Source organism: Protopterus annectens, chromosome 7.part0 (genome assembly GCF_019279795.1).
Source record: "Protopterus annectens isolate FY-2018-M chromosome 7.part0, PAN1.0, whole genome shotgun sequence".
NCBI classification, from domain to species: domain Eukaryota; kingdom Metazoa; phylum Chordata; order Ceratodontiformes; family Protopteridae; genus Protopterus; species Protopterus annectens.
The window spans coordinates 1,111,667,379-1,111,694,380 of record NC_056739.1 but is presented as its reverse complement, the minus strand read 5'-3'; the positions used below and the strand labels follow the sequence as shown (position 1 = coordinate 1,111,694,380).

At 41.0% G+C, this 27,002-nt stretch overlaps 1 protein-coding gene across 1 annotated transcript in view; it reads left to right on the top strand.

The window, feature by feature from the left end:
* The window catches only part of UACA (uveal autoantigen with coiled-coil domains and ankyrin repeats), an 845,278-nt gene that overhangs the window by 411,303 nt on the left and 406,973 nt on the right, over positions 1–27,002 (top strand). The window contains exon 10 of the mRNA XM_044077695.1: positions 8,981–9,046. Coding sequence (XP_043933630.1) covers positions 8,981–9,046 — 66 coding nt within the window. The remainder of the gene's footprint in view (positions 1–8,980; positions 9,047–27,002) is intronic.

Sequence of the window (27,002 nt, the reverse complement as noted above, 5' to 3'; positions counted from 1 at the left end):
ATATTGTAATGTTATACTGACAATTGTCAACTTGCACTGTTGCTCAAGAACTGATTCAGTAAGTTTTACCCACCAGCTACTTATTTTAATGAGATTTGTCTACCATATGGGGAAACGTGCATGTGAGAGGAAAGGGACTTTACTAGAGGAGCTCAGAAAGAAGGTTTATGTTGTCAGTACCTTAGCTAATAGACAGTGATTCTCACGTATTGACACACATGTATTTAGTTATGTTGTAGTTTGTCTTCTCCAAATTGCCAGATATAGAAGAGGAAGGTGAAATACAGTGATAAGTACAGCTGAGATATGATTACACATAGTAAAGAAATCCTATTGTAATTTTGTGGATGTAGTGTCTGGAGCAGCAGAGGCTGGAGTAGTTATTAAAAGACATGCTTGGGAGAAGTCTGAGAGATTATCACAGTATTAAATTATAGACCTTGGATGAGTAATCCTGGATACTTATCAAAATTCTGAGATGTGTACAGTTCTAAGTGTCACACAGCAGTGTTGTTTTATATAAATTATCTTCCTTTCTTAAAGGTACCTCCACAGAAGATCAGGATCTGTCCAGCAACCTTGCCCCATTGAGAATGGAACGGATATTTAAGTTAGTTATAATGCAGCAATTGGAAATAGTATTTTTAATTTTGTATTTCTTGGTAGGGCAAATGATCTTGTTCAAGATCCTTGGCCAAAAGTTAAGCTTCAAAACACATTACAGTCTGAAAAGATATAAAAATATTGTCGCACACAAATAGGTGTATATATTAGATTAGGATACAAGCCAGGCGAGCATTTGGTAATCTATAATTCAGTTTTGCCAGCGTAGTTTTAATATAAAGATCATAAAGCGATAATTGTAAAAACTCCATGTGTAAAAGGCATTGGCAACTGGTAGAAAAGTTATTTTGGAAATTGTCAGCTGTGTAGTGAAATATTAATAGTTACCATTTAATAAGACAGTAACTGTTGTACTTCCACTAACAGTTTAAGTGCAGTCTGTTAATATATTTTTATAGAAAATAAATTATGTGGTATATTACCTAGCTGTACATAAATGCTTAAGTCGGAGTGCACGATTAGCAGCTTTATGTTAATATATTTTTATAGAAAATAAATTATGTGGTATATTACCTAGCTGTACATAAATGCTTAAGTCGGAGTGCATGATTAGCAGCTTTATCTGTACAGTCTTAGTTTATTCATATGAATAGCAAGATGCTTAGAACCATAGAACACTGTGATATGTCCTTATTTAGCAACTATTTGAAAGTTCAGGACCTGCATTGGTAAGTCCTGTAATGAGGCTGAATTGTTAATTCAGACGTGCATATACCAAGTTACAGATCGCATACCCTTTGAAAACAGAACAAGGATATTGTAAGAAATGGCAATCTCTAAGTTGGTATAAGTAGATTAGGTAGAAGAATAGGGGTTGGTGTAGGGAGGCGTGTGCCCTCCTTGTAAAAAGTTTAACTGAGAAGAGCAATATTTGATATTTACTCTTGTCCTGTATTTTCGTTTTTTTTTTTCCTTTTTTTTTTCAACGTCGTTACTCTGTATTTCAAGTCCCAGCATTTTAGTAGGGGGTCCTCCTTATTTCTGTATAGACCATGCCAGTTTTGCAACAGTCAAATTTCATTCAGCATGTGTATATAGACTGTATTTTCTTTTTTAAAGATTTAAGATCCCAGGGTTTAGCCTTGACCTTCGGATGCTGCATGAGTGTTTTTTTCTGCTCATGAATTAGTGGGTTTGGGGACTCAGATTTCCTCACACCTTCCAAAACCATGCACTAAACTGCTCATATATGATGCATTTAACTTTGCCTTTATCACTTGAGTCAGGGGTTTTGGCTGAAAAATTAAAGCTAGTCCAGTTTAGTTACTTGGCTGGCAAATTAATAAATTAAAAAAAGTTAAATTCCGTACACATCCGTTTACGTTCTGCACTACTTGCTGCCTGTGCTGGTTTGATATTGTACACTATTTTTCAGGTGTAGTTTTTCATTTGTTTCCTAGGCTTTCAGCAGGTTATGTGATGATGGATGCTATTTCTGCCCAGAGTTTGCTTATTGGCATTTGTTGATCAGGAGCTTCACTGGGTAAAAAAAAAAAAAATTTCAGTGGAGGCCCGGGGAGGAAAGCTCCTTAGGTAAACAGCAAAAGCAAAATATTATACAGTAAAAATTCAGAGCTGGGGAGAAAAGGCTCCACAGTTAAAACAAAGTATCACAGAACAACATAATTGCAAAACATATGTTATACAAATTAATATACAGGCATCATATCATAGGTAAACTATATCATAGAGAATAGGCACAAAGTAATGGACAATAATTAAGTATTAGTCCAGTCAGTGGAGTAGATTGTGAATCGGAGGTGTTAGAAAGGCAGGATTCTTGTTGAAATAAGTTATGGGATTAAGGGGGCTTAGTGTATTTTGGTGCAATTACTCTCCTCCTGCCTAAATCTGTTTGCAAAACTTTTGCAAATCCTCCCTCATTTGTTTCCCAGACCGTCAGCATGTTCTGAGGTGGAGACGGGCACTACATCTACACAGAGCTGTTACAGTTGTCTCCTCCCGCTAAAAGTTATTTGACAAGCTGTCACATTTCCTTTTGTTTCCCATCCCTGCAGACTATCTTGAGGTAAAGACCCACTACTTTTGTGTTGAGTAACAGTGCAGGACTTCACTATGTACAGATTTTACTTTAGGTCAGTTATTTGCAAATTGTAGTATCAGAGAGATGGGGTAGCCTTGTTTTTGATAAAAGAAGTAATTTTCCTCATAGTTTTGGTGACACCTATTGGCCATTTGCATTATTTTGCAGGTGTCACTGCTGTACTGAAGAATGGAATATGAAGAGAAAATGTTGGCTTTTGACTTGGCTTGAATCCAGGACCATTAGAGGTCTTTGTTGATAACACGGTCTGTGGACTCCAAGTAGTCCCTTAGCAGGCCTTTTTCTTTCTGCTCAGCAACACTAGTGTTTTCTTTTCTAGGGGGTTTCAACTGCTTGTGCCTGTGTGTACGTATGCAGTCTGACCTTTGCTGTACTGAAAATGATTTTCTTTTTTTTTTTAGTTAGGTTTTAAAGAGGTTGGTGCTAGAACAGAGCTGCTGCTGTTGTGTCAAGCATGCATTTGAGCGTATTCTTCAGTGCTTCCTAGAGGGACTCTTACTTTCCTACTTTTAACTACACTAATGTGTTGGGTTTAGTTATGTGTAATTGCACTAACATCTCATGATGACAGTGAATGGACAGACAGCATATTGAGATCTCGTACTTGGATTTATCCAGTGGACATTTGTTATCATGCTGTGTTTTTATATGTAAATCCTAAGTGTTTTGCAGCCCCTCCATTTTAAGTGCTTCTGTCCCATCACATATGCTGTTTGTGGGATTACATAACATTGAACTCAACCTCATCATCATTCTTTTTGATCAACTCTGTGGAATATATGCGACCTGTAATGGTCCTTTAGCAGGCCAGAGACCAGCAATGTTTCAACATTGGGAAAGCCATCACTTGAAAAATTCTCACTGGGAAATGAGACGCACAAAGGTACGCAAAATTAAATGTTATGATTTATTGTTAAACTGACCTCTTAAGATAGCATTGTTGTTGTAGAGGGATATAGTCCCTGACTTCAGTTCAGGTGACCCAGGATAAATTAGACACTCAGGCAACTGATGGAGGTAGCACAGGAGCATAGGCAAGCCCACCTTGTGGAGGTGAGTGTGAGGAGCCAGATGTCTACTACCTGAGTCGCTCAAAAGGGGGCCCATAATGCAAATACACAGTGTGGGAGCTGGCATTAGGCTCATCAAGGAATTAATGGCTGGCGGCCTTCAAGGTGGGTGTTTTGGAGCATGTTGTCACATAGATAAGGTGCTGTGGTCCTCCATGATGATGTAGATCACACGTCTCTCTATCCAGGGCTGAATTAGGTCATTAGAAATGCTCTCAATTGCTAGAATGCCAGCAAGAGCACAAAATACCCTTATGGTTTCTGGAATGATGGTCCCCTCCAGAGAGCTGTCAGCCTGGCATTGGGAGGAATTTCTAGTGCGCAGGAAATGAGTGGTCCATGACCACTTGGATGGAAACTTGATTGCTGGCAGGCAGGGGACAAACATGACAGAAACAGTATACTGTAATGGACAATTAGCTTGCACAACTGTACTTTTTATGTAACCAGTGAAGGTCAGCAGTTTCCTTATTCTAAGACTTGGGCATATGTTACACATACAATGGACCATCACAGGCCTGCTAAGGTTTGCATATCTGTACTGAAAAAAGTAAATGAAAATTGATAAACCAGAAGCAAACTAAGCCCTTTCAGTTAGGATGTTTTTTTTTCTGTTTTAAAAATTGTTACAGTTGGACAGAACTTGGTTTTAAAGCACTATTGGCATTTTGCTCAGTCTCATGAGAAAGAAAATTTAAGACAAGTTTAAGATATTTCCTTGAAGGCATCATTGGTGGTGGTGGTGAAAATAAAAGCCCTGTTTTGTAAACTACATTTCTGCATTCCATGCAGAATGTCTGTGCTTCAGATGACCTCTTCTAGTAATATACAAAGTATTATACTATCTTTTTTTTATTTGTCTTATAGCATCCTGTTGATAATGGTTGTTTAAGAATTCATACATAAGTGTATATTCATACATTGCACCCTTCCAAGTGTATTGTCCTCACTAGTTAGATCAGACCATAAAGCTGTCTCATTTAAAATAAAAATAAAGCCTTGGACACCAAGAAACACTGGAACTTTTAGAAATTATTCCAAGGCAAACTTCCCACTTTTAAGTAACACAGTGGCAAAATTTCAAGCCCCAACCCCAATCCCAGAGGACACCACTGCCTACACTGAGTCATTCGCAAGAAATCTCTGCAATCATACATACAGCTGTAAAGAGGCTGTGGCACTTGCCTGAAATAAATTAATGACAAGCTCAAGAAAAAACAAGTCATCCTGGTGGATTTACAACATCTATCGCTTATATAATAAATGGAAGCAAATCCTGGCCAAAAATAGGAAATACAATGACCAGCAAGGAAGGAACTCCCTCATCAAACTAAATAAACAATTCAGGAGACTGACTACATCAGCCCAAGCCAGTTTTGAAGTAAACGTAGCGTCCTAAGCTGAAGATGACCAAAAGGCATTCTTCAGTTATGTGTGAAACTTCAAAAACAATACACAACAATGTACCAAATTAATTGTAAATGGAGCCATCTAAATTGTGCTTGATGACACAGCCAACTTACTAGCTACTTTTACCCCACTTTCTCCTCCAAGCACCTATTACCTGCAAACATAACTTCCATCAACTTTTCAAGGTAATAAGTTCTCAATGCACCCTCCAAAGCAAACAATATTACATCAATGGGACCGGGTAATATCCCATGATGCTCTTTCTAGCATGAAACAGGACCTTTCAGGGCCCCGGGAAGCACTATTTAATCATAGCTTTCAAACTGCCTCATGCTAAACAAATGGAGGACTGCAGCTGTTTATCCCACTGTACAAGACCTGGCCATCCATGGATCTAGGAAACTACTAAACCATAAGCCTGATTAAACTCATATGAAAGGCCATGGAAAGAATTATTGTGGACATGGTTAGTAATGACATAAGAAACTTCAGATGCTGGATCCAACTCAATTTGGTTTCATCAAAGGGAAGGTCATGCCTACTTAACCTGGTGGACTTCCTTGAGAAGATCACCAAAGCAGTGAATGAGGACAAAATGCTGCTTACTGCCAACATTGGCCTGACCAAAGCATTAGACACAAGTCCCCACTCTGCCACTGTAGACAAGCGCATTGAACTAGGTATAACCCCCTATGTTATTTGTTGAGTAGCCAGCTGGCTTACAAATAGGATGCAAGAAATTAGATTGGGGCACACATCTCCACAAAAAAGGCCAGTTACTAGCCGAAACACAAGTGCTTGGTGCTGGGGTTTGCTGTTATTTGCATCTGCTTCTCTGAAGTCAAGGCTAATGTTAAAGGCCTCTGGCAGATCAGATTTGCAGATAATTGCAAATTAGGTGCAGTCATTGAATCCTCCCATGACAAACATCCTCCAAGAGGGCTTGACAGACTATTAACTGTTCCATAGTCAGTCGTAAACTCAATTCTAAGAAGTGCATAATATTATCCTTCTTTAAGATTGCTACCTTTGCAGATTACATCGTTAATACACCCCCCCCAAGACTAGATCCAGTAGTCAGGAGTGTGGGAACACACGTAGGCAAAGGCCATCATGTGTCTACAGTTGTAAGAAAATAATTTAATGCTGCACAACCTGTAAGCAAGTATATGGCATCCAGATCCAAGAATCATTGATTGCAATGCACTATTTGGTATGCACTTTACCAAGCATATGCAGTAGAGGGTGACCACAGAGGTTCCTCCACAAAAAAAAAAAAAAAAGGTATAGAAAACAAATCCTACATGTCTCAAAGCATTGTCCTTTTTCTGTGCCTCCTACAGGTGGCTGAGAGGTGACCTGTGCTAACCATGCAAAACACCGTCTTATCCAACCTTAATGGACCTGTTGCACATCTGCAAAACAAATGGTACAAAAAACACTCTATCTAGGCACCTTAATGCTAGGCAGCAATATAAATGGGGCATATTGGAGAGAGAGAGATGTCTCAGCAACTGCCCCTTCTGCTGGAACCGGCCTCCCATCCATGTGAATCAAAGTTTCTCCTTGCATTTATTAAAGCAAAACTTGAAGAGTGGCAAGGGAATCAGATTGCCCCTGGTCTGCACCTGCCTCTCTGATGTATAGAGGAAGCCTGTAAATGCTCAAATTCTCATGTCCAAGTTTGTATCCCTCACATAACATATGAGGTCTGTACATATCTGATATTTCTAGAAAGCATGGCTAGACTTTAAAAAAAAAAAAAAAAAAGGCCCTTTAGGTTTGTTACCCTAATATTCTCCTATGATCCTATGTACGTAGACATGTATATGTTATGTATGTAGACATGTTCACATACAGCCTATCTATGTACATTTCCTTTCTTTAGGGTATATATTTTTTTTACTACAGAATGTTTCCAGTGCTTCCACATACTGAAGAAACATGACTTAGTAGTTTCTCCCCTTCGGTAGCATTGCTGTCCTGATCAGCTTCTGTGTATACCATGTTGGGGGCTGAATGATACCTCCACATACTTTTATTAGGAGTGTCTCTCTTCTTACATTATTCTGCCTGTTGTATGGAAAAGTTTCTTGTAGGAGACTTCCGGTATGGTGACTGACTGAACAGCAGATGGAAAGTCCCACTCCTCAGCGTATCAAAAACATTGGTCTGAACAGTAAAGATAAAGCAGAGTCATTAGCAGTCCACAGAATTGGGGATAGTGACACTTAATGTTTGAGGAATGCTACTATAAAAAGCAATGAGAGAGGATATGGCAGAAGGTGAAAAAGCAAGTCACTAATGTGACCCTCACAACAGTGTGGCAGGAAAGCAGGGAAGTGATGCAGACCCTGCAGGAAAAGTTACGCTGTCACATGTCTGGTTGTCACCTTTATTCCCTACGCTCTACTCTGGGAACATACGTGTGAAGTATGGCATACCTTAAAGCAACCTAAATGCTTTGGTATACTGGCTGGACATCAAGCCAGTCTTGGCAGGGGATCCCTATTGTAAAGAATACTGCAACAGTGAAGATGAGGACATCTACCATTATGGTAAGATCTTATCTAACTGTAATATATATGTATATATATATATATATATATATATATATATATATATATATATATATATGTGTGTGTGTGTGTGTATTTAGATATAGATTGATATATAAAACATCCAAAAGATATGAAGTAGGTCACCTGGTGTCCCATGTTGCCTACAGATATTCACGTCTACAATTTCTCACTGTTGTAATTATACCAAATGCAATGTTTATCCATATATTTATCTTCATGTCACATTAGTGTGTACACATGTATATGCAAACACACATGTGCATGCATATCGATACATATAATTATTTGTGGAAAAAATTTTGAGGGGCAAGTCCCTTTGGACATGCACACAGAAAGTGAGTGCTTGGATGCCTTATTTAGTCAGTGAATTATTAGGATACTCTCCAACCCCTGCATGACCCAGAACTGAATTAAACAGGTAATCAGTGTATATTTGTATGTGAGAAATATGAATAACCTAGAATGCATGCATTTAATCACATTTTGTCTTTTACCAAGACAGGAATGAGTCGTCATATTCTGTCAATTCTTTTTTCCTTAAAGTGCGTGTGTGTGTTGGAAGTGAGTTCAGCGAGTAGTGGGTTTAAATAATTTTCTTTTAATCCCTACTTTTGTGCAGTATCAGGGATAACAGCCGAGTCCATTTGTCACCAGATTAGTGTACAATTTTTTCTGGTACCCATATAAACTCACATATACAGCATGTATAATTTTAAGTGATGGACAGTACTCTGACAACTACGTCTTTATCCAGAGTTATTGCTCTGCATCCTATGGCACACATTCACAGTGCTTTCTGGGCATCATTTACACTGTGTACTACATGTGGTAGTTGAAAGTGATATTTGACTACCAAAAAATATTTCCTTCTGAATCCAGACACAAAGTACCAAAGAATGCTGTGAACAGCACAGGATAACATAGGCAGCATTTGTACCATCAACGTCTGTAGACTTCTTGGCTTGGCATGAAACCTGCCTTGTTTCCTTGCAGAGAGAATACTCTCTTCTTACAGAAAAAAAAACTTCCTCCGAACCAAGAATCAAAAAGTGGGCAACCCCAGATGATATTTAGTGTTAGTTACCTCTCCTTGAAGATCTTCTATTATGTTAAGTACCTTAACAAGCATGTTATTGCTTTAATTCATGATACACCATTGAAAATGCAGCATGCTTATTTGTCCTTGTCTTTTTCATTGTAATGATTTGTAATTGCTGTTTGTTTTACAGAAAGAGTTGGTGCATGCTGTAAGTGACACAAATGTGCAAGCCAGACGGGATACTTCACAAATGAAAGTAAGTAGCCATGCCCAAATGCTGAGTAATAAAAATGACTGTGCTTATTAGTTTAATTACTAAATGTTGAACAGGTATTGCAGCCAAAGACTTTTGTAGTAAAGGTATTAAGAAATGTGTATATGTAACACATCTAGGTATTAAGAAATGTGTATATGTAACACATCTGTGTAGCTGTAATTTTTCACTAATGCATTCTTTTGAGTCCATTTCAAAATTGCTTGCTTGGCCCTCAGCACATGAGTGCATTTCAGTTTTTTAGCAAATAATCTTGTTTAACATTAAGAAAAGAGCTAGGCTGGTCATGAGAACAGTATGACAGAGGGTAAATGATTATCCCATGCCCATTGTTAAGCATGATCTCACATTCCATATTTTAGTACGATGTGCACAGACATGCAGATTTCATTGGTGAGTACAGAAGAAAACTGGTCCTTCAGCTGTTCACAGAGAAGTCCCTTCAGCCTTAGTAAAGTAAAAATGGGAGATAAGGGTCGATTTCTGTCATTCATCTAAACAAAGAAAAGCAAGACCTAAAAAAGACAAGAAACGTCTCTATTATTTTTGTTGCAAGTGCACTAATACCCTTTGATTTCCTGTTACCACTGTTGGAATCGAAACCAGTCAGGATCTTTATTCTTTTGCTTTCATTGTGCGACTGTCACTAGTTCCAAGACTGAAAACTGTGTTTGCAGTAGCCCATGTAAATGACAGAACACCAGTGCTACCTGCAGTTCCTGTGTGTGCCTTAAAAGTAACAACATCTTATTGAGTGGTTTCCTTCCTCCTGGTACTGTTTGTTAAAAATAAAGTAACCAGATTTCACTGTGTAGTAATTTAACAGTCTGTAACATTGAAATTCTGCATTGGACGATGTCCCTCTATTTTGAAGAATTAAAACTACCTGTATAGTGTTCATCTTAAAATGCTTTGCACATACCGTGCTTAAGAATGGTAGCAAAGATGTGACAATAAGTCAGTATATGTACATGCTTTCTTTTACACACACACACACACACACACACACACACACACACACACACACACACACTGCAGTTTGCAAGCACTAATTCTTTTTTGAAAAAATGAAGTTGATTAAGGTACTGAGAATATTTTTTTCTTTTTTGAATTCTTTTCATTCTACCTGCAATCACAATGAGATTTCACTAGTACTTGGACTGATAGAAGGGATCATGCGTTTAATATTTTATTAGCTCCAGACAGTGACAGCTTTTCGTCATAGCTTCTCTCATGGCTTGTGATGCCAATTTTTTTCTTTCATGTGTGACTGCTGTCACTGGAACTACACCATAAAACCTTTAATTTCAAAGATGAATGCACTGCCAGCTGCATTATATTAACACTGGGAAATGTGATTGTAAAGGGAGAAACAATGCAGAAAAAATGTTTATATCATCTCAGAAACAAGACTGACTTAATCATCCCTGAGGTTACTTGGAAGCTCTGGATGCACACAAATTTACATATGCTATGTATATACGTACCCCTTTCGTCTTTGAAGAAATGCTGTTGACATCATCCATAAAAAGGCAAGTAGACACCCACTTTAACAAGTTAAGTGTACCAGGATAGTGGTATGTAGGGAATGTGAAACACTTCTCCTACACCACCATAAAAGTTCCATTGCAAGATGAGGAATCTTATCCTGTCACTACAAAAGCAATGATATGCTCCAGCAGAAGTAAACTGTCAAAAAAATACTTTGGATTCAATTAACAGTATAAGCATTTGTCATGAAAGTTTTAAGTGTGGGTAAAGTAGACATGTGGGAGACAGAAAAATTCATTGTCAGTGTCCTTTCATATCACACTATACCTGATGTATTATTAGTTGTCAGTAATTATGAAAATATGTCCATATGTACTTTATACTTCAGAAAGCGAGTGACTTGCACAAAGTGTTGCATGGCATAGGTGAAACCTTTGATGCTGAAGAAAACTCTTTCAAATTTCCACTGGTTGCACATCTTGAGAAATGTTCAGTGTTTTTATTCTGTTAATTACACAATAGAGCGTATGTTTTCATGTTTTTCTAAATGTCTGAAGCATGCATTAATAGAGGAATTCCTTGTTCTATGGCATCTTGTATCTGGTTAAAAATGTTCTAACATGATAAATTGTTTGTGAAAGTTTAGCAAAAATATAATTTTGCATTTGTGTGCATTATAATATAGCATTTAAGGAAATACTATGAATGTGCTATCATTGCTAGGAGAACTAACTGATAATATTAAAATTCGTACAGTTTAAATAGCTCTTATTGTTCACAAAATGTTTACTTTTGTTTATTGTATCCTTTTTAAACTTATTTTTCAGAAAATGCTCTGTAGTGCAAGGTGTGTGTAGGCTGCTAGAGATGTGACATTCCATACCACTTTGGTGTTGAGTTATACAGAGTAGTGATAATTTGGTTAAGAAACTAAAGAAATTTCTCTACTTTTCTGGATATAGGTTAGGAGCATGTAATTAATACTCTAAGCTACTTCCAACTCAAGTAGACAGACTGTTTAATGTGTCATCCAATGAGTGACATCTCAGAAGTGCAACCTGAGTCTCCACTCCTCCCCCTATGTTCACTGCATTGCCTGTATTGGAACTTTAATCAAAGTACTTGCTCTGGGGAAAGAATAGCCGGCCTTCAGGTCTTCCCAATGTCAGGGTTGAGTTTTACTGCCTTTTGATCTGCTCACAATGCTGAACAAGTGATTATAGCACAAACTGCATCAGCATCTATTTTTTTTTTTTTTTAGCACTCCCCCCCCCCCCCCCCCATCTCCCATGCCTACCAACCATCCAGTCACCATTATCATCCATTCATTTCTCAAAACCTGGCTGTCGTCCAGGTGACCATGGCTTGACTTTTTCCCTCACTGGCTAGTGTGAGGGCCCGCGGCACCTTCCCTGTAGTCATGCATATTTCACCCATGCCCCATGATGGATGCTTTGTGGATATAGCTTGGCAGAGCCAAGCACACATCCTCTGCTTATAGTGCTACTATGACGTACACCTCCCTCTCTGGTAAATGATAGCACTGCAGTAGGCTGCACTGCCCCTGTCCTTACAGGATGGAAGTTGTTGACATCAACTGCTCATTCCCATTTTCTTCCACCTGGCTCCTTTAGTGTTCTTGGCAGTAATTGTTCTGGGTCATCTGGGTCATAATCAGGGCATCATCCATCTGTGCCATGGAACTGGAACAACAGTTGTGCGTTGTATTGTATTTATGTACAGTTTCTGTAAAACAGCTTGGTTATAACAAAAAAAAAGCGTTTATTTCTTTCTGGTCCCACTTCCTATGTAAACTTTCTTGGGGTTTTCATTTGACTCCCTGTCATAGGAAGCATTTTTTAATATTAGAAATTGTTGAGGAACAGACTCTTGAAGAAAATTTGAAAAAGAACAAGTAACAGCCAAACAAACGTCCAGTAGATTTTTCAGTTTTCTTTGTTTTTACAGTTCCCAGCACCAAATCAGGCATGGGACATGCAGACATCAACGCATACAGAATATTGCTGTTAGTTTCTATAGCAACCAGCTTTAGGTCACATGGCCATATGTTGTCATTCTTAACATGGCAGGTGTAGTGTAGCATAAGGTTTTATGTTGCAGAAAGTCATATATGATGTAGAGTAAAACAGTTGGAGGATGCCTGCCTTCATCTTGATTACATCAGCAGGTGGGCATCCCTCGGGAAGCATAAGTGCAGTGTTGATTTAGGGCTGTGTAAGAAAGTGCACTATGCACTTTTATTTATTTTAAAATTTTTGCCACCTGAATGGAATAATCAGTCTTAAATGGATGAAGTGTGTGTGTCACACAGCACTGTTGATTTTTGGACCCTTTAACTGTATTTTGAAAAAAAAAAAGATTGCATTTGTATTCTGTTATGAAAGATTTTCTAATGATGTCACTGGAAAGCAGTGACCCATAAATGCTGTTTTGGCCATCATACTACTCATAAGTATCACAGCTGAAATGCTTTGTTTTGGAGAAGAGCATGAACGAGAGAGACCTCCATGTCTTTATGGAAGACCATGTAATGAGCATTGCTTGTTGAGGCTTGCAATTCTGAGATTCTTACAGCTAAACTTATGGCCACTAGAATGGAATTTTCTAAGGCATTATATAGGGGTTGAAGAAAACTGGTCAGGTTTTTCTAAAATGAAGTTTAAGTCCTATGGAGGAGGCACATGTTTGTCTAGGTGCACCAAATGCACTACTCTTCCCAGCCATTGCTTTAAAGAGTGAATAGTTGGGGAAAAGGGTTAGCAGTTAAAAAAATCAAAAAGTTATACCATGACTAATGTGCGCAAAAGGCCTTTGTCAAACAAAGATGAGATGTAAAGGGGAATTTCTTGAATAGACATTTTCTTAGATCAGATACTGTTCCGTCTCCACTGGAGTGAAAATTTGATCCATTTTGGCAAATAGGATTTGATTTTTGTAACCTCCTAATTCCACGAGACCATAGATGGGAAGGTGTCCCAGTGCTCTGTTAAAGTTCTGTCTTCCAGATCATGAGGTGTGTGTGCTTTAGATATGTGAGCATGAGTCCCTAGCTGTTGAGACAGAAGGTTGCACAAGATGTGGAAGTGACAAGAGAACAGGATTTTTTTAACACAGATAATCATTGCTGCCTTGGCCACAGAGGTGCCAACATGATCAGGTATAACCTGCTCTTCATTGCTTTTCTCAGTACTTTGGGTATCTCAGGTTTTCTTTATGCCTTTCCTCTCTTACTTTTGTGTTTCAAGAGTTGCTAGGGCTGTGTTATAGGGGTATGTGGGTAACCCCAAACTTGCAAATGACTGCCTGGATAATAGAGTCCCAATTCTTTTTAAGCACCTGTTTTCTGACAATGTGAACAGGTGGTGGTAAGAAAGTTTGCTACTAGAAAATCATAATAGCAAATGAAAACTATTCTGGTTGATGATAACTTAACCAGCACCCATTCTGGGCTACCATTTCTCTGGTTTTACAGCATTGGTGTGACCTATCTTACTCTATCAAGGTTAATTTGTCAGCCATCTCAGCATATCTGCCCATGGATCCCCCTCTTTCAGTACACTCGTATATGGCCTCTTAGAAAACAGGTTATTTCATCCTGGGTTCTTTATTTTGTCTTGGAAACATTAGCTTGAGCTCCATTTGAATCTGGGAAAATTAACTTGAGTTCCATTTGAATCTGCCCTTCAGACTTGATATTCTTAATATGGAAAACAAGAGTAGTTGCAAGCTCTTATGATGGGTTAAACTTATCTCCTTTTCCACAAAGTTGGTGTTTCCTTAAGTACTAATCCTTCTTTTATGCCTAAAGTGGTACCCGAGTTTACTTTGAGTCAAGCTGTCCATCTCTGTCTCTTCTGTCCAGAATGAAAAAATGAGGGTGAAGGATAAACCTAAAAATTAGGGGGAAGGGATATTCTGTATTTTGAATGTCCAGAAAATGCTCAGAAGTTATCATGACTGAACTAAAACTTTCAAAAATGCTGCTGAGTTCATTTCTTTTGAAGTTAAGAAAAAAGCACAATGCAAGTCAAATTCATGTGGTTGTCTCATGCTATTATTGCCTTTTATTATACCCACCAAAACTAGGTGATTATACCCATGGTGGATTCTAGAAGTATTCTAGAAACAGCAACTGGATCCTCTGTATATACCCTTACAAAGCACTATAAACTAGATTCCTTCTCCAGGTCTAGGGCAGGCGTTTTATGACCTTTCCCTAGCGGTTCCTAGACCTTCCTCCTTGCTCCACCTTTTAGTCAGTTAATCATGTATATAAGGCTACAGCAGCAGTGACAAGTGGGATGAACATAGCATGGTTGCGTATCTAAAATTACCATTAATGGAGATGTTCAGTTGGGCACTGCTGCAGTAGCCGCTCCCTTCATCCATCCCACTATTTTGTTTGTTTTTATTACTTTTTATTCAGCTCTGCTTGAGCTGGATAATGGTTTGGGCATATGGATGGTGCCCTTAAGCTTTGGAAGTTGGCTGGCAGTTACATTCTTGGCAAGTTAGAATCCATATAGTTAAGACTAAGGCTACTGCAGCAGTGATCATTTGCGCATCTACTGTTATGGTAAGTTAATTTCCACAACTGTACTGTTCTACAGGTAGAGTATCACCTGAAAATTGGATGGGATCCTTTGCCTTTGAAGAGGCATTTTCCTTTTAATGGTGTGATATAATCTGTAAGACAAACTGGCATAGAGAGAAAGGTGCTTATCTTCAACAGCTTACACTTCTTTTCTTCTTCTGTGGAAGTCATCAGTAGTATCCTGAAGACTGCCATACGAAAGGGTATTTCCCTAGAAGGTATCATTTATGATGGATTGGTGGACCTCACTGTAGAGACAGTTAGTCATTCTGCATAGATAGGTGCTTGCAGTGTTAGCTGTTCCTCTCATGTAAGTGATGTATGAGCTATGCAACAGGTAACATGACATTTCACCACAAAAGTCGTTAGAGAAGAATTTTGATTCATTGACTTAGTGTTCAGGGAGCATGTCTAAACTGTGGCTCCGGAGGAGTGAGGGGGACTAAAACTGAGTCTAATAACCAATATTAATTAGGGGTATTCAGGCTGAGTTTAGCAGAAATGTATAATCTTTTGCCATATCTGTCTAGAGCTTCTCCTTATGCTGGACTTATGAAATTATGCAAGCCAAAACCCTAGTATGGTTGGACAAAGTCTGACTACTCGAGTCATAAAGGTTGCCAATCTTAATGGGCATAAAGTCAAAACAGTATACATAGTGAGCAGTTCCCATGGGTGGTTGTAACAGGGGCTCCTCCCATCATCCTTCATCTCTCCCTATATAAACATTAAGCTTCTATGAGGAAAGTGAAGGACTTCGTTTTTTTGTAAAGTCTCAAAAGGATGGATCATCTGACTTTCTTCAGAAATGATTGCTCACTGAGCAACAGGTGACTAGTGCACTCCCAGTGTGAAAGCTGAAGTATTGTTTAAAATAAGCTTGTAAAGGTTAAGTATGGATAAAATTCCATTACTTGTCAGGAATTTTACTGCCTGGGTGCCCACCAAACAAGAAATTTGGTGAAAGTAAATAAACCAGTTAGAAAGGGAGAAGAAAAAGCTCTGGCTGGGAAGAATCTTGCAGCTGCTCAGCAAAAAGCACTTGCAAGTTTTAGCTTTAGGGCAGGAGATGGCTTCCAATAATTTAGAGAAAAAATCAAATGCATTCAGAGGTGTTTAAAATAAATGAAATATTGGAGGGGAGTCCCACATTGACTCTCTTCAAGAGGAATCTTGATGAGTGGATGGGAGATCGTAGGTTTACCCCTGCTATCACTTCTGTGTCACTGTTAGACAGAGGCACAGTATACTAACCTCAAAAAAAGGCATAGCAAAATTAATTTAAAATGGGTGGTGAAAGCCAAACACACTCTGGCTAGGCTTATAAATGCCCTAGGGCAGATAGCCTAGTATGAACCTATGAACCTAAAAGGCTGGAAAATACAAAAAAAGCTTTAAATAGCTATTCTGATACGCTGATATAGCTGCAGAAATTGTCTGAAATGAGGAAAAGACTAGCTGAATATGAGGCTTAAGTAGAGCCTGTTTCCAAATATAGTAGGGTTAGAAGGCAGAGTGTGTGGAGAAATCATGAGAATTTCTGCTGTATGAGAGAAAATGTGAGGAATAAACTCTATTCATTTTATGAAGGTGCAAATATGCAACTGGACTAGTGTTCCACAGCAAGTTCTATTAATTGAAAAGGGTATAGCATATATATGCTCTATATCTAGCTGTGAGAATGCATCCATGACTTATATTAGTAAATATGTAGTCATAACCAGCAGAAAGTCTTACTCCTGACAAAACTGTGGCACAAGGGAAAAGTATTAAAAATTGTGGACATCAAATTGTGGAACGTGATTATATGGTGTACATCAAGCAAAAGAGAAGCAATTTTATCCTCGCAATCAGACTTTCAAAAGGCAGGAGTGAGATTAAAGTTGCTATATCCAGCTGTTTTCAGAATATTTTTTCCTGTCAGATCAAAGACATTTTTGGATGAAGAACACACTTAACGGAAAAAAAGGAAAAAAAAAGCTAAGCCAACAAAAGTGCAGGCCAGCAGGCTGAGAGGGGGTTCTTCACATTCTTCTGACCATGACAGGGTTAATAAAAATATTTTGCCAGTGAATTTTTTTTCCATTAGTCTAAAGGTAAGTGGTTGATGAAAAAAAGCTGGAGGTGACTAGAAGAATCAGGTGTACCTTGAGTTTGACCTAGAGACTGATGTTTGGAGAGCAAGATGAGTGTCAAATGAGAGGTTACTGTCAACTTGGGTCCCTAGGTCCCTGATTACTTCTTCCATACTTAATGGGTTGCCACCTATGTGGTAATTTGTGGGTACTTTGTTTTTTCCCAAAGGGTATGACTATACATTTTTTGGCGTTCAGTTTAAGGCCATGGCTCTGGCACCAGTTATTCGTTTCTATGAGGCCTTTCTGAAGGATGCTTGTGTCCACTGGAGTATCAATTATGGCGCCCAGTTTGCAGTCATCTGCGAACTTTGTTAGCATGTAGGAAGCGACCAAACTAAGTATAATACAATGAATTAAGAAGCTAGAAAATATTGATTATGGATATGGAAAGTTGGATAAAACATTAAAAATGCTTATAGTTTTAGTCTTGTATATGGGTCGAGTAGATTTTATCAACCAGAGAAGAAATTGTGGATAAGTAGTATACAGAGTTGAGGGCATTTTTAGGAGAGGAGAAGAATACAAAAATTAAGTGAGAAGTTGGTTCTCCACATAGAGCAAAGATGGATTGGGTTGCCTGTTTTTTAGGGGTATTTCAGAGCTATGCAGTTAAGGCTCATATGTAACTAAAACAATGTTGTAAATCAGAATGGAAAGTATAATGGTGGAACAATGGGCAGGGAAGTTTGAGGAGATCAACAGTAGCTATGCAATGTATTGTGTTCATAAGGTAGTAGAATTTAATCAAACAATTCAGCCAGTTTTGGAATGGAGAAAGGAGATTTTACCAATAGGATGCCTGTGAGCTAGGGTATAGAAAATAGAAGAGGAATTGGGAACTTACTGGAAATTAAAAAAAAAAAAAAACTAAGACCCCAAGGTATTTGGAGCAGATGACTATTGAGGGAAATGTAATAGAGTGGAATGCGGCTAAGCAGAAGCATAGCCTTCCCTATAAGGGATTGATAGAGTAATAGGCAAAGTGAATGAGTGAGGGGACGGCTAAGTCATATGCCAGCTGAAGCAGAGATTTTAATTGAGAGTAGACTAGAAACTGCTTTTAAAGGGATATTTAGTAAGATATATAAAATATTTCATAATCAGAGGAGGTTAGAAGTGATCGAGAAAGAGAGAATGGAAAGACACTTTACAAAGGATTAATGAGAAGAGATCTGCGAGGCTCCCGAGTATGCTTAAAGTCCACAAGGTTGAGGATGTTTGGAAAGTTATTTTTATACCACTAGTAGACTGTTTCCTCAAGCTGATAGTAGAAAGGAAATTCATCTTTTGAGCCAGGATATAGAATCTGAATTGCACATATAAAGTGAAGTATTACTAAGCTTAATGGTTTTGGCTGCCAAAAAAAGCAATTGGTAGAAAATAGAAATTAAAATCTAAACCAAGTGTAATTGAAATATTGCATATTGTAGAGGAGATGCAAGAACTTTAGGTGGGATCTTTAGAAAAGGAAAGGGGAAAAAAAATCTAAATAAATGGAATTAGTGGGAACAGTACATGTATAATGGAAACTGTTACCAATGTATATTTCTTTTATATTACTGTATGTAGACTGTGATTAGTTGGTAAAGATCCTCAAAAAAGGATGGATCATTTGGCAGGTGAAAATAAACTAAAGAACATTGCTCATTATCCGTGCTAGAGATGGGGATGTGCCCCTTTTAGCTCTGCTGTTGAGAGGGATTCAGAGTGAGGGAATGAGACATACTCTTAACTGGTACAAAGCAGTGAGCACTCGGACCGTGTAGCCTTCCCATATGAACAATGAAGGGACTGCAGACTGAATGTCTCAGGCTTGTATGACCGGATGTTGACATCATAATTGGGAGAAGCATGCCACAAGTGATGAGTGTCAAAAAGATCTGATCATGGTCTTTCACAAGAATCTGCCTCTACTTTTGAGCTGTGCTGTTCTGTATCTGTTATGCCATCTCTCATAGGTACCGTGTTAGCATTTTTGCACAGGGGCAGGGTGTCTTTCTGCACCTCTGAAGATTTGAGTTAAACTTGTGACATAGGTGTTGAATGACCAGTTGAGGAGGGAGAGGAGTGATGAGGAAAAAGTGTGGGTACTTCTTCCTGGGCTTAAGAAAGGGAGCATATCTCATATGTCTTGCCATAGACTGTCCAGTCGAGACTGGGGTCCTTGGAGGTGGCATTTCCCTGCAAGTGATTAACAGTTCATGACTGCATCCATTGCATTTCTACCCAGTGTGCAACTACTGCAGCAGCCACACACGGATGGATAACTCTAAATTAAAAATAAATCCCTAGAGCCCAACTAGGCAGTACAGAATGTGAACATATACTATCAAGGTTGCAGTGGCTGGGAGTCTGCAGGTAAGGGAGAGTCTGGCTGAATTCTGCTATAAAAGCATGTTAAACTGATTTGATGGTATAATGAGAACTCAAAGGTTCTGTGGGAGAAATGACTGCCTTGCTCTCATTTCCTTTCCCAAAGGTTTTAGTGAGGGGCAGTTCACTGATATCAGTCAGCTACATGCAGATGTAGCCAGTAGAGAGGATTAGTGTTCATGATTGGTTTAGAAACTGCTGCATCTGCAGTGACTTGAGGGAGAATGCAGACTTTGAATTACAGATGGCCTTATTTTTACTTCCTAAGTGGCATTATGAAGGACCTTCAGTACAGACCCTCCAGTAGGCACACACTGTGTGTTGATGGGCTTACAAGTGGTAAAGCAGACACCCAACTTCTCCCTATGATGCCTTTGGATGGCTGTGTTTAAAGTACTTGCACTAGTACTATCACTAATACTATGCTCTGAGGCAAGACAGAAGAGTTGCCTGTTCTGGCCTGGCTAGTAATGTAGCAGGGGCAAGAACCATTCAGTAACTTGAACGGATTAAATCCAAACTGCACAAGGGTCTAGAACAAAGTACCCCCTTATATGTAATGAGAATTGCTCATTGGCCAGCAGGGCATAGCAATAATCTCAGGGTCAAGGAAATAACCAGTCAGTGCAAGACCACCTGGATAAAGCAGTCAAGTATCAGCTCACTACAGTCAGACCCCCTCCCCCCATACATACAGTAATATCCTCTGATTTTTCTACAGCAGTCACATGTGAATGCAATCCTTTGGAACAAAACAAGCTCAACATTTATAATTCAAATTCTGGTATGCACCATCCTGATGTCTTTTGTGCGTTAATGACACTTGTCTGGTTAGAAAGTCTAAACTGTTTCAGTGGTACTGTAAACATACTGCACAAACATTTTTTTTATGTAGTCCAGAGAACTGTTCATCCTTTGCCCCCTCTCAACTATTTCTAATAGTTTCTTTGCTTATTAATGTACCATTTCAGTGGTGTTTAACTTGTAAGTTTGAATAGATCATAGAAATCTCTACAGATGTCCTTAAGACATTTGATAATCTATAGCCATGCATTCTGAGAGTATATGATACAATGAAGGGGATTTTCACTGTACTGTTGTAAAATAAAGAAGGAATATACAAAGGGTATGCTGATACATAAAGAAGCTACATTTACCTTTAAAATTTTGTCCCATAGCTAAAGCTTTTTCTTAGGAAATGTGCTATAACTTTAACACCATTTTAGCTTAGTATGTCATATCCTGTGGTAAGAGTTTTATTTTAGTAGGTGTGCACTGAATTTGTCAGTTATTTGTCTCCTAGATGGCAGAGCATGCCAAGATTGGAATCATGTTGACTTGCCAAATGTAGTTTCAGTGATGGTAAGAAGTTCGAAAACTTCTCACTGAAACTACCTTTGGGAAACATTTTTTGCACCTCGCATCCCAGTTTGTATATACCAACTCCAAGATCTCACAACAATGGAGAAAAAGGCAAACTCCACTGTTGGAGAAACTGACTTCACCAATTTGACACATTCTTCGCAAGGTAGATATGCTTTTTAAGGTTGAGTAAAAGTTTATTTTTAATTGCTTTGCTGTTTCAGTAGAGGTGTGTGTGTGTGTGTGTGTGTGTGTGTGTGTGTGTGTGTGTGTGTGTGTGTGTGTGTGTGTGTACACATTTTAAATTAGCTGTGCAGTCATGCGTCAGTGTCAGCATGCTGACTTTAACCTGGGCAGTGAAGATACTGATGTTGAACAATGCTGTTAATGAAACATGGTGTAGACGGAAGGTTTTATGACAGGTTTGATGATATGCAGTGCATGTGTTTTTTTTTTTAATTGGGAATTATGACAAAAAGAATCTGAAGGTTTTACTCAAAAGAAGCAGCATTGCAATATAATTATCTGCAAAACATATATGCATCAGTAGGCTTCATCTGATAAAAAACAGTACAGAGCATGACTGATTGCAGTTGTTAATTTATACACAACGTTGATTAAAAATTAATTGATCACTATGTTGATGAGCAGAAATAGGTTGTGCAAGATATGAAAAAAAATGTACAATTAACAAGTGCCTCTTTGTCCACTGTAAAAGTTTCATAATGTTGATGAAGAGTGGTAGCATGACGTATTATTGATTTAAGGCAGTAACATTTTTAGTTGGAATTACCCTGTGGCTAGTACCCCTGTGGAGGGAGGAGAAGAAATCTAAGTCTTGTATTCTCAACTTCTTTGTCATCAGTAAAGGCAGTCCCTGCAGAGGAGAAAGCAAGAAGACATTGCACCATATCAGTTCTTGTAAAGTTCAAATGCCCGCCCCAATACCAATTGGGATTATTTGCCAGAGTTGCCATAGAGCGTAATTCCACTCAAACATTGGACTCGCCGCCCCCAGCCAAAGCAAAAATGAAAGGACAAAAAAAAAATTGTATTTTTATGAAGTTCTGCATGACCATTTGTTCAAAGAATGGCAGCAGTTCTGTTGATACATTAATGGTTATCAATTACTGATTTGAATCTAGATGCAAACAATATTTCCACACACGGGTATGAAGTTTGTACCAACAGTAATACTTCTGTGCACCTGTTTGAAATTGGCAATGTTTTATTAGAAAGCTATATTAGGGTCTGCATTTTTCTATTAATCTGTATCTTATAGCTTAGAGATTTGAGAGTTGAGGAATCCAATGTTCCCTGTCACTGGAAAAAGTCACACTTTATCTGTCTGCACAAATGAGGACACTGACATTAACTGTAGACCTAAAGCAACCTTATCTTCTCTCCAGACTACTTGAAAAATGTATTAAAAAACAATTGATCTGAAGTAGTTAACTTCATTTGATCAGCAACCTGTGGGTTACGGATCCGATACGGATCTGAGCCGGCAGCATACCAAGCTAAAGATCCAAGCTCCACCCCCTTACCCCATACTACCCTGCAACCTCCTTCCAGTCCCCAGATCTCATTTGCCGTGGCTTTGCCAAGCATGGGATTCCTTGAGCTCCAGGCGAGTTTAGTATTTTCCAGTTTTATATATAAAACTTTGGGTATTTAGTTGTTTGTGTGTGTAGTTTTTCTGTTTTGATAGATATTCATTTTTCTTCTTACTTTACTCTATATCCCTCTTATCCTTCGTATCTCTATCACCTAGTAGGCCCTTTTTTCCTTCAGGTGTGTGTGTGTGAGTGTGGGTTTGGCTGATAGCCAAAAGCTTACCTTTTCTAAGTGCACTGTGGCCATAAGCTGTCGCCAGCGGGTGGTCGTACTCAGTGTGTTCTTTGCTTGGGGGTGGCCCATCTTTCCTCAGGCTGCCAAATTTGCGCAGCCTTTAACCCCCGGGCCTTGAGAGACAGGAAAAATAAGCTGATTCTGGTGTGCCTCCTACCCGCGGAATTGGCTTCTGCTTCCTCACCTCTCTGTAGCGACAACCGCGGCTGCGGTTGCCCAACCATCTGACCCTCCTCCCCTGGCTGGGACTCACCCTCCCACCTAGTCTCAGGGAGACCGAGAGGCAAAAAAAGATAGGAGAGAGAGAGAAAGGGACAGAGAGAGAAGCCACAAATGGTGAGCCGAATTGGACCCCTCGGTCCCTCTCGCTAAGGTTCTCCCTTCCCCATCGAGGACTTCCAAGCCTTCCTCCCCATGGCTCCATTCCCCATGCTTCTCTCTGGAGCCAGAGGAGGAGGCCCGACCATATTCGAGGCCGTCTCGTTGGCCCTCCAGACCGACTTTGGCTGCCTCGTCCAGATCTACTAGAAGCCTCTCAGAGGCAGATATGGACCAGATGATGCGTCGCTTTTTACAGACTCAGCTGCAGATGGGAGTGTTGCTGCTCCCCCCTCTCCGGGGGGGGGGGGAGTGTTCAGCTCCAGTGTTTGCCCTGATAGCTCCTTCTCCGATCCACTACCGGGTTTCGGAGTCTTCAGATCCGAGGAGCTTCAGAGTCAGGGAGTCGGCGCAGATGGTTATTGCTACCTCGACGCTGGCCATGCCCTCGAGCCTATTGGATCCCTTTTTGGGTCCGAGCTCTCGGAGCCGAGAGCCAGGCATCAGATCCGAGGGGGCGAGTGTGTCTTCAGCTCCGTTGCGGTTGGAGCACATCGTACACTCTGATCGTCCACTCTGATCCGAGCACTTCGGCTCCGATACCATTCCCTTTGGATGTGAGGGTGCCGGCCCCTGTGAGGCCGGTTCCCCTTCGGCATTCGACGTTGTGGAGAGGGTTCTCTCTAGAGGATCGAGACCCCTCTCTCTGTCCTCAGGATCCACCCCCGCTCCCTCGCAGCTCGGTTTGTCCTCTATCATCCAGTCCCAGGGACAGCCTGTGTCGTTGATGCCCCAGCCAGTTTCCCTGGAGGAACACAAATCCGTTTGTGAGCCCCCCTCGGAGATTCCTCACAGACACCTGTGCAAAAGGAGGCACTTGGACTCCCCTGAGTCCCTTACTGAGGATACAGATTTGGAGGCAGGGGAAGTTTCTCCCAAGTCACCCCCGATGACGTCTTCTTTATGGAAATGCTCTGCCAAAGGGGGGGGGGTCCACCAAAAAGCTTTCCTCGGACGAGTCTGTATTCCTGGAGGCGTTCAACACAGGCCCATCTACCTCTTGGGTGCCCCCCCCAGCCGACCTGATTACCACCAGGGCGTGGAAGGAACTGGACACTGTAGAGCCTATCCCCAGGAGGCCTGACAAGATTTTGAGCCCCCCCTGCAGACCAAGCTTTGTGGAGCAATGGTTCCCCTGTAGATGCCATGGTGGTGGCAGTAGCCACCAAAAAAGAACTAGCTCAGGACAGCTCTTCAGTCCACCCCCCTGACAAGGAGTCCCGGGCAATGGACCATATTGGAAAGCGGATATTTGCTTCAGCTACCTTCTCTATTAAGGCGCTGAATTACTTGGTTCATGTAATCAGACTGCAGCGGGACCTGGTTAGAGTACGCTGAGTCTCCCCCAGAATCCATGTCGGCCATGGATAAACGGACTTTCTCGGCGTGTATGGCCACTCTCAAATCAATGTCAAATACGTCTATGCGGCTACTCTCCCACACCATGGAAGGAGCCGCTAGAGCAAGCAGGCCAGTATCGCCTTAAGGCGTCATGCCTGGCTTCAGCTTTGCAATTTCTCGGAACCTTTCAAGGCGTCCTTCGTGAATGCCTTTGACAGGTCTACCCTGTTTGGGAAGACCGTCCGCGAGACGCTGGTCCAGAGCAAGAAAGACAGGAAAAAGCTGTCAGCCGTCAGAATCCGCTTCTCTACCCCTCAAAGGTCCTTCTCTAGGAACCAGTGAGGGCAGAAGAAGATGTGGTTCCGGAAATCTCAGGAGGCCCGGAACGCTCAGGGCTCCTTTTCCCCCAGAGGCAGAGGGGGAGAAGGTGGACGCCGGCCCAGAGGCAGAGGAGGTCTGAAGAACTTCGGGTCACGGGAACCTTTTTCCAACTGACCCGTGCAGCAGCCCTAAGGGTTGCCTGACTGCTCCTCTCTGGAGGCAGTCTGGGGATGTTTTGAGGCACCCTGGCTCAATGGGAGTCCATCACGACAGATCGATGGGTGCTTCAGATAATATCCAGAGGCTATTTAATCCCCTTCATAAACAAGCCCCTTTACTCAAGGCGCCTCCCAGATGTTCCACCTACTCAAAGGGAGGCCGTGGCTTTAGAAATAGAAAAGCTTTTAGAAAAAAGAGCCATTCAGCATGTGCCCCCAGACCAGTCCGGATCAGGCATCTACTCCAAGTTCTTTCTGGTGCCAAAAAAGAAGGGGGACTTAAGGCCGATTCTCGACCTGTCAACAATGAACCTTTTCGTTGCCAAGGAGAAGTTCTGGATGGTCACGCTCCAGTCCATCCTGTCCCTCTTGCAGGAGGAGACTGGATGTGCTCCATAGACTTCAAGGATGCGTACTACCATATTCTCATGGACAGACGGTCCAGGAAGTTTCTCCGCTTTTGGCTAGGGGTCAGTCATTGCCAGTTCAGGGTCCTACCCTTTGGTCTCACTACAGCCCCCAGGGTGTTCACAGTTGTAGCGGCCCACCTGAGGCTCAAGGGCATACAGGTCTTCCCGTACCTAGACGACTTGCTCCTCACCGCCCCCACCAGGCATCTACTCTCTCTAGCCAGGGACTTCTTCCTCCGTTTATCATCCCAGTTGGGGATCACTATAAATGTCAAGAAGTTGTTCCTCCAACCTGTTCAGGTTATAGACTTTATAGGGGCCAGGATAGATTCCCTTCAGGTGAAGACTTTCCTAATGCCAGACAGACTTCACAGCATGACTCTACATGTACTAGCTCTTCTTCAGTCTCCTGCTCCCCCAGCAGAGTTAGTCCTGAGAGCTTTGGGGTCCATGGCGGCAGCGATCAATTTGATCACTTACGCTCGCCTGCACATGAGGGTTTTACAGTGGACTTTGCAAGTCCAGTGGTCCATTCTACATCATCCGGTACACTTGCCGATTCCCCTCAGCAGGGTTTGCAGGAACTCCCTCATGTGGTGGCTCCAATCCCGAGCCCTTCGGGAAGGACAACCTTTTGTTATGCCCCTACCCCAGGCCACAGTGAACACGGACACCTCCCGCCTGGGGGGGGGGGCATTGTGCAGGCAGGACTGTCCAAGGCAAGTGGACTCAGCCAGAGACCGTTGTACATATAAATGTTCTGGAGATGAGGGTGGTCCTTTTAGCGTTGCAGGCCCTTCATGCCTTCCTTCCTCCGGGGACTATTGCTGGCCAGTCAGACAATATGTCAGTGGTCTGGTATGTCAACAAACAGGGGGGAACCAGGTCTTACCCTCTTTGCCGAGAAGCCATGAGAGTTTGGGAATGGGTGATCTCCACCAACTGCTGGTAGTGAAGGACATTCCGGGTCAGTTAAACATTCTGGCGGACAAATTGAGCAGAACTGTTCTCTCCCCTTACGAGTGGTCTCTGAATTCTTCCGTAGCGGAGCAGATCTTCAAGTGGGGTTAGCCTTGCTGCGATCTCTTCGCTTCACCTTCCAACGTGAAGTACAGAGAGTTTTTCACTCTAATTCCTCCTTTAGGGGAAGCCCCCAGAAATGCTCTAGTCCATGCTTGGCCGCCCGGTCTTCTTTATGCGTATCCACCACTTTCCTCTGATTTTTACAGAAAGCTCGGCGGTTGGGGAGCAAGATTATCCTCTTAGCCCCATTCTGGCCTCGTCAAGTCTGGTTCCCCTGTCTACGGTCTCATCTCATAGCTCCTCTCTGGATCTTGGATCCCATTCCGGATCTGATCTCTCACCCCTCAGGAGTGACCCCTCCGAATCTGGACGAGCTCAAGCTCTCAGCTTGGCTGATCAGTTCCCTTAATTGCCAGG